General features: G+C 40.3%; 1 protein-coding gene across 1 annotated transcript; it reads left to right on the forward strand.

The window, feature by feature from the left end:
- Nucleotides 1-240: 240 nt before the first annotated feature.
- On the forward strand, nucleotides 241-1937 carry LOC119804534 (claudin-34-like). The gene is made up of 2 exons (XM_038315924.1): nucleotides 241-364; nucleotides 1277-1937. Exon 2 carries the CDS (start codon nucleotides 1299-1301, stop codon nucleotides 1935-1937), a length of 639 nt encoding a protein of 212 aa, XP_038171852.1. The 5' UTR covers nucleotides 241-364; nucleotides 1277-1298.
- The last annotated feature ends 16114 nt before the right edge of the window (nucleotides 1938-18051 follow it).

Below are 18051 nucleotides of genomic sequence, written 5' to 3' on the forward strand. Positions count from 1 at the left end.
TGTCATCATGAGCTGAGTAGCTTCTCATCACAGTGATTTCCTGCCTAATCACACATTTAACTCAACACAGCCAAGGACTATGGATTTCTGAAACTGAGCCAAACCAAATAATTCATCCCTTAAATTTGTTTTCCCAGGTATTTGGCCACACTGAGACTTTGAACTGTGACATTTCAACTTAATGTTTATTTTTCAAAATTACAGTGGTGGGAAAGGTACAAGTTCCCATCTTGGTGATCCGATCAGCCTCATGTCTGGTTTCTCTACCCCTGTATCCTGTCTCCTAGATTCTCTGTCCTAAAACCAGGATACCTGTGCAACTTGGACATCTTCATCACTTGGAATAGGCCTCTTTCTGGAAAGGGTTTGTTAAATACAGTAAAACGGGTTCAAGTTTGCATGCATCTAGGACTGTAAGCAAGCAGCACCATACCTGGCCTGCCTGAGGGTTTTGTTTGTTTGTTTGTTTGGCTTTATTTGTTGTTTGCTTGGTGCTTTTGTTTTGGGGGGACAGGGTCTGACTAGCATGGTGGACTGGGCCACCAGTTTGAGAGAATGCTAGTCAGTCCACCATGTAAACAACAAAAATGTGATAGAATTTGAACCCAAAAGTGTTGGGGGGGGCATCACCAGTAATCCCAGCATCCAGATACATTTTATCTTGTATCTTTGCAACAGGTTTCATGATAGACAAAACATAATCATACTATAGTATGTACTTACTATTCTCTCTCCATTTTTGATTATTACCTTGGTTCCCAATGGTCCTCTGTTTGATATGTGATAAGTGACAATAATGTACAACAGAGAATTGTATATATTTTCCAGAATTGCATAATCTATTATGTTTAAAACTAGCAAGTTACTTATTATTCATTTGTTTATTCATTTATTGGTAGGTATATTGGTTTTGTAGAGACAGGATCTTATTATGTAGCCTTGCTGCCCATGAACATCACCACTATTACAAATAGTGCTTTGATGAGCATCATGACGGGCAATTCAAGGCCAGCTTGGCATACGAAGTGAATTCTGGGACAGCCAGAACCACAGACAAACTCTGTCGTGAAAAACCAAAAAAAAAAAAAAAGTGGAACTGTTAGAGGGTGCACACACTGTCAAGTTGTCAGTAAATCAGCCAAACTCGTAATAGCACATCCTCATTTTCTCAAACCTAACTAATTCTTGCCTCCTGGTAGTGGTCTCCCAGGGCATACCGTTCTAGACCTAGGGAAGACCTAAGCCCAGTCTTATGCTTTATTCTATTTGTTTACAGTTATCCTGTGTTTGCTGTCACCATGTTGTTGCTCAGCAGAAGTGCCAACTGTCAAGTCGGGGGATTTGCTTTGGCCTCCATAGCATGGTTCCTCTGCAGCATATCCACAGGCCTCCCACAATGGCGAGTCTGGTACTTTAATGAAACCGTTTTTTCCGAGCCTACCACAGCCTTCATAGGGATGTGGAGAGTCTGTTTTTACCAAGAAAACATCAAGCCCAGCAATACCAGATGGTGTCATGAATATACCTACTATGACAACTTCATTCCTTTGGATATTCACATCATTCAACATTTGTTACTGGGCTCCAACATTCTCGGGTTAATTGGAACAGTTGCCACCATTTTTGCTGTTGGAAATCTGTACAGAGGGAAAGTGCTGAAGAATACCACCTACAATCCATTCGTCATTTCAGCCATTCTCAACATCATTGCCAGTACCTTTGTTCTCCTGGCTGTCTTATGCAATTATTTCTCTGTCATTCACAAAGCAGTAATTACATTTCCACCATCTTTCCGTATTCCTTTATATCCATCTTATCAGAGAATTGGAATTGCTAATGTAGTGGCAAGTCTAGCTGCCCTATTGTTTTTAGGCAGCAGCATTATTTTTCTGTCATACACTTCTCTGGTGGAAAACCAAGTGTGTCCTAAAGTTTGAAAATAAATTTACAGTTTACATCACCCTTCAATTCCCAGGGATTATAGGAAGAATTCTTTGTTTGTTTGTTGTTTTTACATCTCAACCACGGTTTCCCCTCCCTCCTCTCCTCCCAGTCCCTCCCTTCATCTCCACATTTCCCCACCACCCACCCTTCTCTCCTCCCAGCCCCTGCCACCCAACCTCCTGTCTCCCCACCCCTATCCACTCCCCTTCCTTCGTTTCTCTTTGGAAAAAGGGTAGGCCTCCTGTGGACAGCAACCAGACATGGAATGTCAAGTTTATAGCAAATATTCTTAAGACATTTACATAAATTTTCCAAGGACTCAAAACCACACCAGAATAGCCTGTGATAGAAAATGGTCAAGTTGGCCTTCTATTTTTGTCTTGTTTCATCATTTCATTGGATGGATTATGGGCTTTTGCTAAATAAAATCTTGTTAACATGCTGATTTTGTGAGATCGGAGTTTTGACTGTTGTTGGCAAAGGTAAATAATAAGCAAACACACTATACATGGGATTGAATGTTGGAGTTTACTAATCGCTCATATCACCCCCTGAATCCAAAGGAAAAACAAAAACAGATCTGTGCCCCCTGTCATGATAACGCTATCTTTGTGATGCTTTCCAAATCTTGCCTATATGTTACAGGACTCAGCAACTCTGAAGGTTTATGGATTGTAGTGAGGAACAGTGGGGCCACCCGGCCGCCGGCTAACTTTACACCCAAAATAATTACACGGAAACTGTATTCTTTTAAAACACTGCCTGGCCCATAGTTTCAGCCTCTTATTGGTTAATTCTCACATCTTTCTTTAACCCATATTTAGTAATCTGGGTAGCACCACGAGGTGTGGCTTACCAGGAGATATCTTAACCTGCGTCCATCTCGGAGAGGAGCAGCATGGCGACTCACTATGGCGACTGCCTGAAGCGTCTCCCCAACTCTACTTCCTTGTTCCCACAATTCTGTTCTGTCTACTCCACCTACCTAATTTTCTGTCTCTTAAAGGGCCAAGGCAGTTTTCTTTATTAATTAACCAATGAAAGAAACATAGACAGATAACTCTCCTCCATCAATGGATTTCCTCCGAAATTTCTTCAGCCCATTTAAGCATTTTTTTCATCCCCATATATTGGTGTAAGAGGTGCTTCTTTCTATGTGTTGCTTGTATTGGTTAATGAATGAAGAAACTGCCTTGGCCTGATAGGGTTAGAACTTAGGTAGGCAGGGAAAACACAACCGAATGCTGGGAGGAAGAAGGGTGGGGAGAGAGACGCCATGGATTCTCTGCCTGAGACAGATGCCAGTTAGAATCTTTCCCGGTAAGCCACTGCCATGTGGCAATACACAGATTAATAGAAATGGGTTAAATCAAGATGTGAGAGTTGGCCAATAAGATGCTAAAACTAATGGGCCAAGCAGTGATTTAATTAATACAATTTCGGTGTGGTTATTTTGGGGCTAAGCTAGCTGGGCAGCTAGAACAAACAAGCAGGCCACCACCCTACAACAATTGGCGCTCCAACATGGTCAACTAAATCCATGTTAAAACCTGAGAGTGTTGCGGGAGCTCCATCTGCTCCTTCAGCCAATAGCCATTGAGATACCAGCCCATTGGGGTGTGGTCTCTTTCTCTTTAAAAAGCAGCAGCAGCTCTCCTCTCTCTCTCTTGCTTCTGACTCCGGTTCCAACGACTAGACTCCTTTCCTGGTCATGTAGTGGGCTAGGATGGCATTCTGTAAGTTTTTTCCCTCAAATAAATAGCCTTTTAAATAATAATCCCAAACTGGTGTGGAATTGTTTTGCGCATTATCTGGCACCCACTGTTTGGTTTTAGAACCACCCCCCACCCCCATCCCCCGACTCAGCTGCCTGCCACCAACCAGCTCAGCTTGGCACAAGCCCTCCCTCAGCTGTGGCCTGTGCGCGGAGTCAGCAGTTAAAAACTCCCAGAGTCTCTGCCCGCCTGGTTTGATCTTGTCTGAGCAGGTTTTAAGCAGCGCTTAGGCAGCACAAGTCAGAGAGCAAGCCATTACCACATCTGGCAGAAGTGCTGTTTGAAATCCCTGCCAGTCCGGGCAGTCAGCCATTCTTGCAGCTGCTGTGTCAGGACCCCCTGTATCAGGTGGGAGCAGGGCAGGCACCCAGGGTGAGCCATGCTGTTTATCAGCCGCTGGAAGCTCCCTGGATTTCTGTTCTTTGTGCCTGGACTCTGGGTTTTCTTCCTCCATGTTCATCTAACTTCTTGAGTACCACAGGATCTATCCTGACATCTTTCCATTGATTCAGGTCGCGACTCAGAAACATCGCCATCTGCTGGTTAACAGGTAAAATGGCAGGTTTTGTTTTTAATGGGACTCTAGTCTAGGTTTTTGCTGAAATCACATGAGGTCTCTATGACCTTGGAGGTACCTCAATTTACTGGTTATTAGGTTTTAGTTTTCTTCTCCATATTATATCATTATGGAAGTATATGACATTAATTGATAGGATTAATACCATGATAGGCAAAATTGACTCCATATCTAAGGTACTAGGAAATTACCTGAAAGGATCGAGGCTGTTGAATTTGACTTTCAGACATTATCACAGAGTTTTGATAAGGTAACAGACAGATATGGCTACTTACACGATATCTGGGGGCACTTCAAGGAAAAGTTGTTATCTTTGAAAGGAAACATTAAGACCTTGGAATCACAGGTGCAGAATGGGGACTAGAAAATTAATACCATAGGGAAATCACTAGAAACCTTTGCAGATCAGGAGATTCAGGGCTTATGTGAGACAATGATTAAGAGATTTGAAATAATTGAGGAAATTATTGGGGCTGATGAACTGGGTGAGAAGATACAAGGGCAGGATACAATGCCACCACCAGCTGTCAGAACTGGTTTACCCAGGGTTTTAGCGACATACCCTGTAATTTATTCTGACAAAGCATCCACTTCTAAAGGCTCAAAGGGAGCCAAAGAAGCTAGATGGATGCCGATAGGACTGAATGATCTGAAGGAAATTAAGCACATCGTCGTTACTTATGGCTTGCACTCTATATTTGTTAAGGAAATAATAAGGACTTGGGCTTCTAATGTCAGGGATATGCCCCATGATTTCTCCCAGTTATCATCAGTGGTCTTGGGAGATGGACCTTCTTTGATGTTTGGAGTTTATTTCAGAGAAGAATCTAAACATATGGAACAGCAAGGAAGAGCAAAAGGTATGGAGGTTTCCCAAGATCAAATTGTTGGTGTAGGAGCATATGCTGGTTCATAGGTCCAAGTTCTTTATGATGAGGAATCTTTATGATTGTCCCTATGCCACAAAGCAGCCATGAATGCCTGGGATATAATACCAGAACCGGGGAAAAATAGAGTCATATACCAGGGTTAGACAGGGACAGGGAGAACCCTATACTGACTTTTTGCAAAGATTAATTAAGGCTCTGAACATAGGAGTAACAGACCCAGAAGCTAGACAACTAATTCTTCAATCGTTGGCTTTTGAAAATGCAAAGTTAGACTACAAAAAGATAATTGGACAGGCTCTGTGGGAGCCTTCTCAGCTTGGTTGATCACCTTCCTAGACCTGGGGGGAGTTGGGAGGACCTTGGTCTTAGCATAGAGTAGGGAACCCCAATGGCTCCTTGGCCTGGAGAGGGAGGGAGGGGAGGTATGGGTGAAGGGGAGGGAAGGGAAGGGGGAGGAAGAGGAGAGGAGATGGAAATTTTTAAATACAAAAAACCAAAAAAATCCTTTTTGGTATAAATATATTGCTTAAAATATATTTATGCTCTGCAAAAAAGATAATTGGGCCTTTAAGGTCTAGATCAGCACCTATGGATGAATGGATCAAGTATATTATGAATTTTCAGACCTTTAACTACAATGATGAATCTTGGGTAGGAGAAGTGATTTCCAAAGCGATGAGGGGACATCAACATGCCAAATGTTTTAATTGTGGTAAATTAGGACACCTGAAAAGGGACTGCAGGCAAGGAATTTCTAGGAATAACACTTCATCTGGGAATGGCAAGAATAGGAGACCTCAGCCTTCAGGTAAGAGGTTTGGTAAAGGACGACATTGGACCAATGAATGCAGATCAACAACAGACAGACAAGGCAACCCAATACCATCGGGAAACTTCTTGAGGGGCCTCTCGCAGGCCCCAAGCCAAAAGTGGCCCAGGCATTCCCAATAACCGTGGAGGACATGTCACACCAGGAAAATTAAAAACTCTAGAACTCTCTGTGCAAGATCATAAGGTTCTAAATGATGGCTCAAATTTGAAGCATAAGTCAGAAATTCAAATAGGCAATAAGAAGTGTATATTTTGGCAAACTTCGATAAATGATCAAAGACCAAAGCTGAGAGTGCATATAAATGGAATTGTGATTGTTGGCTTGATAGACAAAGAAGCAGATGTGAGTATCATCACTCCAGAATCTTGGCATCCAAATTGGCCTCTTTGAGAGGCAGATGTTTAATTACTAGGAATTGGAACCATATCTCGAGTTAAACAAAGCACGATATGGGTTAACTGTATTGGGACAGAAGGTCAAAGAGGAAAGCTAAGGCCATATGTAGTTGATATTGCAATAAATTTATGGGGCTGTGACCTGCTACAACAATGGAATACTCAGATTAACATTCCTGCAGTCTCAGGAACTCATAATTCTGGGAAAGATGTAATGAGTCACTATGCACAAAGGTCACCAGCCACTCAGGCTGTACAAGAACATAAAGCAACTAACAAATCTTTAGAGGTACCAACAGCCCTACCTTTAACACGGCTAACTGAGAAGCCAATGTGGGTTAAGCAACGACTTTTAGCTGAAGATAAATTGCAGGCTTTAGAACAACTGGTACAGGAGCAATTAGATACTCAACATATTGAGAAGCCAACTAGCCCTTGGAATTCTCCTGTGTTTGTGGTAAAAAAAAAAAGAAATCTGGTAAATGGAGAATTGTAACAGATCTAAGGGCTGGCAAAAAGGTAATTCAACCTATGGGCCCTCTACAGTCTGGAATTCCTCTGCCTTCTCTGTTACCCAAAGGATGATCTCTTATAGTTATTGATTTGAAGGATTGCTTCTTCACTATACCTTTACAAGAAAAGGATAGAGAAAATTTTGCCTTTACAGTGCCTACTTATGATAATTCTCAACCTATTAGGAGATACCAGTGGACTATCCGACCACAGGGAATGCTCAATAGCCCCAGCCTGTGTCAATACTTTGTAAGTCAGCCATTGGAAATAATACAATAAGCAATTCCATAAGTCTATAATTTACCATTATGATGACATTTTGCTCTCTTACTCAAACATAGATACTTTAGAAAGAATGTTTGAGGAAGTAAAGATAGTTTTGCTTAAATGGGGATTACAAATTGCTCCTGAAAGATTCAAAAGGAGATTCTGTTAATTACCTATGTTACAGAATAGGTTTACAGAAAATTAGGACACAAAAGGCACAAATTAAGAGAGACCAGTTACAGACTCTTAATGACTTTCAAAGTTTGTTAGGAGACATTTCCAGTCTACGACCAGCTGTTGGGATAACATCTGATCTAATAATTCATTTAAACAAAACCTTAGATGGTAACAAAGTTTTGAATAGTCCCAGAGAATTAACAGCTAAAGCAGAAAAGGAACTGACAATGGTTGAGGAAAAATTACAGGAGGCACATGTGGATATGGTGAATCCAAATCTTAGTTGTAGTCTAATCATATTGCTTTCCAGAATTTCTCCTATGGGAATTTTAATGCAGAGGGAAGATGTTATTTTAGAATGGATCTTTTACCAAATGAACCTAGTAAAAAATTAAAAACTTATGTAGAAAATGTCTCTGAATTAATTATAAAAGGTAAACTGAGACTTCGTCAACTAGCAGGTATAGACCCAGCAGAAATTATAGTGTCTTTCACTACTGATGAAATAAAAAGGTTATGGGAAGACAATGAACCATGGAAAAGGGCTTGTGCTAATTTTCTGGGAGAAATTAATAGCAACTATCCCAAAAGCAGTAGAATTAACCTTATAAAGAGAACTTCTTGGATTCTTCCTCAAATTATACGTGATGCTCCAATAACTGGAGCCTGTACATTTTATACTGATGCTACTAAATCAGGGAAGGCAGGTTACAAATTAGACAAATTGAGTAAGGTAGGAAAAAGCCCTTATAATTCTGTCCAGAAGGCAGAATTATATGCCATTCTTAGGGTGCTAAGGGATTTTAAAGAACCTCTTAATATTGTTATGGATTCACAATATGCAGAAAACATTGGATAATGGAAAAATCTGCTGAACTAAGTCTACCAGTTTATTTCAAGGATGTGCTGACCTCTCAATGGAAGCCAGGAGATGTGTTACATTGGGGAAGGGGTTTTGCTCTTGTTTCCACAAGAGAGGAAAAATTATGGATACCATCAGAATTAATAAAGGTTCGGTTTGAAGAGGAGAAACCTCTTGGAAAGGAGAAATGACAGCTCATCCACAATGATGATAATCATACAGGTAGTAAGAAAAACATATAGGATGGGGGCAGGGTTCTGTTCTTATCCCCACAGGAAAACACTCATCTTTGAAAAATTCAAGGGGCCCTGGATGTTTGAATACTGACAGTTGGAACAATAACTACCCAATAGGTACTATCAAGAAGACTGAATAGGTTCTGTAAGCATAAAAATCTAAGATATACACTTGTATTTCTAAATTTATAGAGCTGGTTTTGGAGTTGGATTCTGGCTTAGTCCCTCTCTAATTCCAAGCCTATTGTTAAGAGAAAAACCCAGAGTTTCTGGGGTTTCTGTCTCATGTCAAGAGCCATGATATGGGACAAAAAGAGAAATGAATTTAGAAAACATCTTTGCTTTTCTTCTTATCTATTTTTGTCTTTACCATGCCATTCATTGAATATACACATCTTTATATGTCTATATAAATAATGTTTAAGTTTTCAACAATGAACAATGAGTTTTTCCTGCAGTGATAGTTGAAGTTTCCAGGAAGAAGATGGGGCCCCATAGCAACAACTACACCTGGTGGATATGATGTCATGATACTAATAGCACTGCTACAAGACCTGTTTTGGGTATCAGCTGCAGATGGTTCCAACTTGGTTAACTGAAGTGGTGCACATCTTTTACAACATTCTGGCCAGACATCCACAAAATAATCAGAGACTATTTACAATTTTAAAATACATTGATCTTGAAATTTAACCATCATTTTACTTTCACAGGATCCCCTAGAAAGAATGACACCCCCATGACAGCTGGAAGTAATTCTAGAGGATGACATCCCCTCTCCCAGCACATTTTGTCCTCAGACATCATTAGGGGTTGATTATAGTTGGTATACGGTTGAGGGTTGGGGAAGGAATTTTATAAGCTCAGGAATCTTTTTGACTTTTTTTGTCAAAAAGGAAAAATTGGATGATGGGATACTAGATTGGTATGTGTGAGTTATTGTTTATAGACAATTACATTGGATACAAAGTTAAATTATATTGAATATTGTATGTATGCATGCTTCTACCTCTGTTTAAAACATTTTATGTATATATTTACCAAATTGCAATGTACATTTCTAACTCTGATCAAGATACTTATACATTGTTTACATTTGGAGGTCATTGTCCTCAATTATTGCACAGTTGTTGCTTATCTTAGTCTTTAAGTTAAATAGGTATTAGGAATTGTAGATCAATAGTCATCTATGTTTGTCATATTTATAGTTATACTAATTAGGTTCTTTAGATAGATGGAGATTATATTCTGTATAAATAGATAATTTTCAACCTCTTCAAAGAACTGTAAAAAATGGCATTAAATTTAAGAGTTCTGTGGTAGTGAGACACAAGCATTCCTGGCAACACCAATCTATTCCCAAGAGACTGTTGAGCACCAAAGACACTACACTAGGAGCTTGTCCTCTTCTTGGCAAAACTGGCCTCTGGGAAAGGAACTGCCCATACCTCAACTACTGACAAAATATATAGTATCTGGAAATGAATAAGCAGAACTGTCAAGTCATGCCAAGACAGGGTAAGACGGTTTTAAAAAATTTCTTGCCTTTAAAAATCTTTCAATTATTCTAGGCCTTAGCCAAAGCAGGTTGCTTCAGTGTTGCAAACGTGACTTTAGGTGATTGCCCTGGTAGCCAGTTGTCTCTGTGATTTGCTGCATGTTTTGGAAGTTGTTTGATTAATTTCCTAATTACTCAAGTAACATTATTTCCCTTCTCGGATCTTCAATGGGGTTGAAGACAAGATAAATGTAGTTACTTTTCTCTCATGACTTGGCCAAGTTATTTATTCTACAAGACTCAAGCTAGTTAGAATAGGATATTTGTTCTTATTGTATATAATTTTGTAGTAGGTTTAGAACTTTCTTACTTAAACAAAAGGGGGAGATGCTGCAGAAGCTCTTTCTGCTCCTTCATCCAATAGCCATGGAGATACCAGCCCACTGGTGTGTGGTCTCTTTCTCTTTAAAAAGCAGCATCAGCCTTCCTCTCTCTCTCTTGCTTCAGACTCTGGTCCCAGCGAGTAGACTCCTTTCCTGGTCATGTAGTGGGCTGTTGTCTAGGACAGCATTCTGTAAGGTTTTTCCCTCAAATAAATAACCTTTTTAATAATAATTCCAAACTGATGTGGGATTGTTTCTCACATTATGAGAGGGCTTGAAAAAGGAATCCTAGAAGAAAAATATAGAGAGAGTTTAACACAGCTTTTTGCTGTTTGCTGGTAGCATGCTGTAGCTCTTTTAGGAGAGATTTTCCTGACTCAGCAGCTGCAGCAGGAAAAAAGAGGCAGTTTTAAAATGGTGGCACATGCCTTTAATCCCAGCACTCGGGAGGCAGAGGCAGACAGATCTCTATGAGTTGGAAATCAGCCTGGTCTACAAGAGCTAGTTCCAGGACAGGCACCAAAGCTACAGAGAAACCTTATCTAAATAAATAAATAAATAAATAAATAAATAAATAAATAAATAAATGCCGGCTTTCTTGGCTGCTGCCAGCGTGAGCTCTGACTCTTTCAGGCAGGAGGTCCGGCTACAGATCATTTGAATTAGGTTTGTAAGCAGCATGCTGAATGTGGCTTGTTTCATGGCAATGTGGACTTGCTGTGTACCTGGAAGCAGGGGGGTTGCACATGCCTCAGCATGGTTCAGAGGCACCAGTGGCTCCGCTATGTTGCAGTGGACGGGGCAAGCAGGCACTGACCTATTACCTGAGCAATAACACAGCTTAAGCTTTTAAGAAGCACTTAGCATTTGAAGAAGTGCTCCTGGACAGTAAAGAATTACAGATTCACAATAGGCCAGATACAGACATAAAAGACCTCTAAATGGGTCACAGTGTTGAAAAAAAAATGTACATAGGCTTGGAAGAGAGAAAAAAAGAGTATAGAGAATCATAAAATAAAGTTAATGCTTTCTTTAAAAGGGGGGTAAAGGCTTTAAAGAGACAGAGTACAGATAGTCATAGATTAAAAGGAGTAAAGAAAAATAAGCCATGTAAAAATAGAAAATTCACAGAGAGTCTGGATTATGTATGTTATTGTGTTTTCTTTGAATTTTTTTTATTTTAAAGGAGCTAAATACAGAGAGACATTTCATTGTATGGGCTACTAACCTAAACCAGCATATATGTTCTTATGGTATCTTGACTTCAAAATTTGAGTCTAAGGGGCTGGAGAGATGGCTCAGCGGTTAAGAGCATTGCCTGATCTTCCGAAGGTCCTGAGTTCAATTCCCAGCAACCACATGGTGGCTCACAACCATCTGTAATGGGGTCTGGTGCCCTCTTCTGGCTAACTGTATACAAAATAAATAAATAAATATATTTTAAAAATTTGAGTCTAAGGATATGTGGCTTTAGAAAAAGGTTTTTCTTTTGTTTTCACATAAGATGAGAATCTGTGGATTTCTTCTAGACAAATGTGGTTGATAGACCACATCCTCCTGAAAGGTTTCCATGAACACCCTCAAAAAATTACTTCACCCAACTGCTGACTGAGATGAACCTAGCATACAGAATACAGCATGAAAGACCTGATTAACAGCACCCCTAACCAGCAGGAAGCAGTATGAACAAAACTATGCCTATATTCCCAAATATTGCTTATAAATGTTCTTTTACATTTAAAGGGTGATATGATATAGATCTATGATATAGATATTAATAATTTTCATTGGTATGAATCTTGGTTTATTTATACAAATTTAAGGTCAATCTTGATTGAGGTGTTATGATTGTGTAGTTCATTTTAAAAATATTATGTATAATTAAGAAATATAGGTTGTTAATGGATAATCATTTATAATAGTCAAGCTTGTAGTCATGCTAGTTAGATTTTCTAGATGTATAGAGATATATTTCAGTTATATAAGTATTCTTCAAATCTTTCAGAGACCTTCAGAATATGGCATTTAAATGTTTTAATAATTTAGGACTTTTCATGATGGTGAGACACATCTGCTCCTGGCAGTCCCAATTATTTCAAGAGGAAGATGGGCATTGAAGAGGCTCCTTAGACATTTGGGCAAGAAACTGCTCTTGCCTAGACTGCTTCACTGGGCATGCAGGACCCACAGAGAAATGACTGCTGAATTTACCTAAAGGTGAGATGATCTTTCGGGGTTCCTGCTTCATGAAAGAGTCTGCGAGACATTCTGCATAATACAGAAGAAAGTGACTGGCAAAATACCAATATAGGCAGACCTGTCTTTGAAATTTCCTGCTTCATGGAAAACTCTGCTGGATACTATGGGCCTTTAAGCAGAAGATAGATGCCCCAATGGTACAGAAGAACTCTGAGCGACTGTCCAGGCAGCAAGATGTCTCTGTCAATTCTAGAGTTTTGGAAGTTGATTACAATTCACTTCCAGTTTACATAGGTAATAGTATATCCTTCTGGAGTCTTTGGTGGAGTTGAAGAGTTTATAGTTATAGTTTTCCTTAGTTATAATAAAAGATAAAGTAGATATAAATATTGTAACTGTAATTTTTGCTTGATAACTGTTTTTTTTTTATTTTTTTTAGTTTTTTTTCTCATGGTTTATATTTTTTTTTATATTTAAAAATTTCCATCTCCTTCCCTCCTCCTCCCCCCTCCCTCCCCTCCTTCTCCCCTTTCTCTCCCCTCCTTCTCCCCCTTCCCTCCCCTCCCCTCCACCCATACCTCCCCTCCCTCCCTCTCAAGGCCAAGGAGCCATCAGGGTTCCCCACTCTATGCTAAGACCAAGGTCCTCCCAACTCCCCCCAGGTCCAGGAAGGTGATCGACCAAGCTGAGAAGGCTCCCACAGAGCCCGTCCATGAAGAAGAATCAGAGCCCAGAGCCATTGTCCTTTGCTTCTCAGTCAGCCCCCGCTGTTGGCCACACTCAGAGCGACGGGTTTGGTCGCATGATCCATCAGTCCCATTCCAACTGGCGTTGGTGATCTCCCATTAGTTCTGTCCCACCGTCTCCATGAGTGAACGCACCCCTCTCGTTCCTGACTTTCTCCCTCATGTTCTCGCTCCTTCTGCTCCTCATCGGGACCTTGGGAGCTCAGTCCAGTGCTCCAATGTGGGGCTCAGTCACCTTCCCCATCTGTCGCCAGCTGGAGGTTCCCTCACGGTCCTGACTTTCTTTCTCATGTTCTCTCTCCTTCTGCTCCTCATCAGGACCTTGGGAGCTCAGTCCGGTGCTCCAAGGTGGGGCTCTGTCATTTTCTTCATCTATCGTCAGGTGGAGGTTCTATGGTGATATGCAAGAAATTCATCAGTATGGCTATAGGAACTGGCCTTTTCAGGCTCCCTCTCCTCAGCTGCCCAAGGAACTAACTGGGGGCGTCTCCCTGGAAACCTGGGAACCCCTCTAGGGTCAAGTCTCTTGACAACCCTCAGGTAGCTCCTTAAATTCAGATATATGCTTCACTGCTCTCATATCCACCCTTCCTATATCCCAAGCACCCCATTCCTCCGAGCTCCCCCCGCTCTCCCCTTCACACTTTTCTCTCCCCATCTTCCCTTGGCCCAGTCTTGCCCAACCCTCAAGTTCCCAATTTTGCCTGGCGATCGTGTCTACTTCCAATATCCAGGAGGATTACTATATCTTTTTTGGGAGTTCACCTTCTTATTATCTTCTCAAGGATCCCAAACTTATAGGCTCGATGTCCTATAATCATGGCTAGAAACCGAATATGAGTGAGTACATCCCATGTTCATCTTTATGGGTCTGGGTTACCTCACTCAGAATAGTGTTTTCTATTTCCATCCATTTGCCTGCAAAATTCAAGATGTCATTGTTTTTTACCGCTGAGTAGTATTCTAGCATGTATATATTCCACAGTTTCTTCATCCATTCTTCCACTGAAGGGCATCTAGGCTGTCTCCAGGATCTGGCTATTACAAATAATGCTGCTATGAACATAGATGAGCATATGCTTTTGTTGTATGATTGGGCATCTCTTGGGTAGATTCCCAATAGTGGAATTGCTGGGTCCTGGGGTAGGTTGATCCCGAATTTCCTGAGAAACCGCCACACTGCTTTCCAAAGTGGTTGCACAAGTTTGCATTCCCACCAGCAATGGATGAGTGTGCCCCTTACCCCACAACCTCTCCAGCAAAGGTTATTATTGGTGTTTTGGATTTTAGCCAATCTGACAGGTGTGAGATGATATCTCAAAGTTGTTTTGATTTGCATTTCCCTGATAGCTAGGGAGGTTGAGCATGACCTTAAGTGTCTTTTGGCCATTCGAACTTCTTCTGTTGAGAATTCTCTGTTCAGTTCATCGCCCCATTTTTTAATTGGGTTAATTGGCATTTTACCGTCTAGTCTCTTGAGTTCCTTATATATTTTAGAGATCAGACCTTTGTCAGTTGCAGGGTTGGTGAAGATCTTTTCCCAGTCAGTAGGCTGCCTTTGTGTCTTAGTGACAATGTCCTTTGCTTTACAGAAGCTGCTCAACTTCAGGAGGTCCCATTTATTCAATGTTGCCCTTAAAGTCTGTGCAGCTGGGGTTATGCATAGGAAACGGTTCCCTGTGCCCATTTGTTGTAGAGTACTTCCCACTTTCTCCTCTATCAATCTCAATGTGTTCAAATTAATATTGAGGTCTTTAATCCATTTGGACTTGAGTTTTGTGCATGGTGATAGATATGGATCTACTTTCATTCTTCTACAGGTTGACATCCAGTTATGCCAGCACCATTTGTTGAAGATGCCCTCTTTTTTCCATTGTGTACTTTTGGCTCCTTTATCAAAAATCAGGTGTTCATAGGTTTGTGGTTTAAGATCCGGGTCTTCTATACGATTCCATTGGTCAACTTCTCTGTTCTTATGCCAATACCAAGCCGTTTTCAATACTGTAGCTCTGTAATAGAGTTTGAAGTCAGGGATGGTAATGCCTCCAGAAGTACCTTTATTGTATAAGATTTTTTTGGCTATCCTGGGTTTCTTGTTTTTCCATATAAAGTTGATTATTGTCTTCTCAATCTCTGTGAAGAATTTTAATGGGACCTTGATTGGGATTGCATTGAATCTATAGATTGCTTTTGGTAGAATTGCCATTTTTACTATGTTGATCCTCCCAATCCACGAGCAGGGGAGATCCTTCCATTTTCTGGTATCCTCTTCAATTTCTTTCTTCAAAGACTTAAAGTTCTTGTCATATAAATCCTTCACTTCCTTGGTTAGCGATACTCCCAGATATCTTATGCTATTTGTGGCTATTGTGAAAGGTGATACTTCTCTGATTTCCCTCTCTGCTTCCTTATCCTTTGTGTATAGGAGGGCGACTGATTTTTTGGAGTTGATCTTGTATCCTGCCACGTTACTGAAGGAGTTTATCAGCTGTAGGAGTTCTTTGGTGGAGTTTTTGGGGTCGCTTATGTATACTATCATATCATCTGCAAATAATGAAAGTTTAACTTCTTCCTTTCCAAATTGGATCCCCTTGATTCCCTTATGTTGTCTTATTGCTATTGCTAGAACTTCAAGCACTATATTGAAGAGATAAGGAGAGAGTGGACAGCCTTGTCGTGTTCCTGAATTTAGTGGGATAGCCTTGAGTTTCTCTCCGTTTAATTTGATGTTAGCTGTCGGTTTGCTGTAAATAGCTTTTATTATATTTAGGAATGACCCTTGTATCCCTAATCTCTCCAAGACCTTTATCATAAAAGGGTGCTGAATTTTGTCAAATGCTTTTTCAGCATCTAATGAGATGACCATATGGTTTTTTTCCTTCAGTTTGTTTATATGATGGATTACATTAATAGATTTTCGTATGTTGAACCAGCCCTGCATCTCTGGGATGAAGCCTACTTGATCGTAATGGATAATTTTTCTAATGTGTTCTTGGATTCGGTTTGCCAGTATTTTATTGAGAATTTTTGCGTCCATGTTCATGAGTGAGATTGGCCTGTAATTCTCTTTCTTGGTTGAGTCTTTGTGTGGTTTAGGTATCAGGGTAACTGTAGCTTCATAGAAGGAATTTGGCAGTGACTCTTGTGTTTCTATATTATGAAATACCTTAAGGAGTATAGGTATTAGGTCTTCTTGGAAGTTCTGGTAGAATTCCGCATTGAAACCATCTGGTCCTGGGCTCTTTTTGGTAGGGAGGTTTCTGATAACAGTTTCTAATTCTTCGCGACTAACAGGACGATTTAGAGCATTTACCTGGTCCTGGTTTAACTTTGGTATATGGTATTTATCTAAAAAACTGTCCATTTCTTTTACATTTTCCAATTTTGTGGCATACAGGCTTTTGTAGTAAGATCTAATGATTTTCTGAATTTCCTCTGTGTCTGTGGTTATGTCCCCCTTTTCATTTCTGATCTTGTTAATTTGCGTGTTCTCCCTCTGCCGTTTGATTAGATTGGCTAAGGGTTTGTCAATCTTGTTGATTTTCTCCAAGAACCAGCTTCTTGTTTCATTGATTCTTTGGATTGTTTTCTGTGTTTCTATTTTGTTGATTTCTGCCCTCAGTTTGATTATTTCCAGTCTTCTACTTCTCCTAGGTGAGTCTGCTTCTTTTTTTTCCAGAGCTTTCAGGTGTGCTGTTAAGTCACCAATGAGTGCTTTCTCCGTTTTCTTTAAGTGGGCACTTAGTGCTATGAACTTTCCTCTTAGCACTGCTTTCATTGTGTCCCATAGATTTGAGTATGTTGTGTCTTTGTTTTCATTAAATTCAAGAAAGACTTTAATTTCTTTCTTTATTTCTTCCTTGACCCAGGTGTGGGTCAGTAGTTGACTGTTCAGTTTCCATGAGTTTGTGGGCCTTCTGGGGGTAGCATTGTTGTTGAATTCTAATTTTAATCCATGGTGATCCGATAAGACACAGGTGGTTACTAATATTTTTTTGTAACTGTGGAAGTTTGCTTTGTTACCAAGTATATGGTCAATTTTCGAAAAGGTTCCATGAGCCGCAGAGAAGAAGGTATATTCTTTCCTATTTGGGTGGAATGTTCTATAGATGTCTGTTAAGTCCATTTGGTTCATTACCTCCATTAAGTCTTTCAATTCTCTGTTAGGTTTCTGTCTGATTGACCTGTCCATTGGTGAGAGAGGAGTGTTGAAGTCTCCAACTATTAGTGTGTGTGGTTTGATGGCTGCCTTGAGTTCTAGAAGTGTTTCTTTTACATAAGTGGGAGCTTTTATATTAGGGGCATAGATATTCAGGATTGAGACTTCATTCTGAAGGATTTTTCCTGTTATGAGTATAAAGTGTCCCTTTCCATCTCTTCTGATTGATTTTAGTTTGAAGTCAACTTTGTTGGAAATTAGTATGGCCACACCCGCTTGTTTCTTAGGGCCATTTTCTTGATAAACCTTTTCCCAACCCTTTACTCTGAGTAGGTGCCTGTCTTTGTGGTTGAGGTGTGTTTCTTGTAAACAGCAAAATGTTGGATTCTTTTTTCGTATCCAGTCTCTTAGCCTGTGCCTTTTTATAGGTGAATTGAGTCCATTGATATTAAGTGATATTAATGACCAGTGGTTGTTAACTTCAGTCATTTTTAGTAGTAGAGTTTGTGTGTTTCCCTTCTTCTAGTTGTGCTGGTGAAGGGTCGCTAGATGCCTGAGTTATTGTCGGCGTTGTTGGACTCCTTGGTTTGTGATTTTC

The sequence above is a fragment of the Arvicola amphibius genome, chromosome X (assembly GCF_903992535.2).
Source record: "Arvicola amphibius chromosome X, mArvAmp1.2, whole genome shotgun sequence".
Lineage (NCBI taxonomy): Eukaryota > Metazoa > Chordata > Mammalia > Rodentia > Cricetidae > Arvicola > Arvicola amphibius.

Bases quoted from the DNA above. Each gene is read 5' to 3' on its own strand.
- LOC119804534 (XM_038315924.1), top strand. From the start codon at position 1,299: ATGTTGTTGCTCAGCAGAAGTGCCAACTGTCAAGTCGGGGGATTTGCT.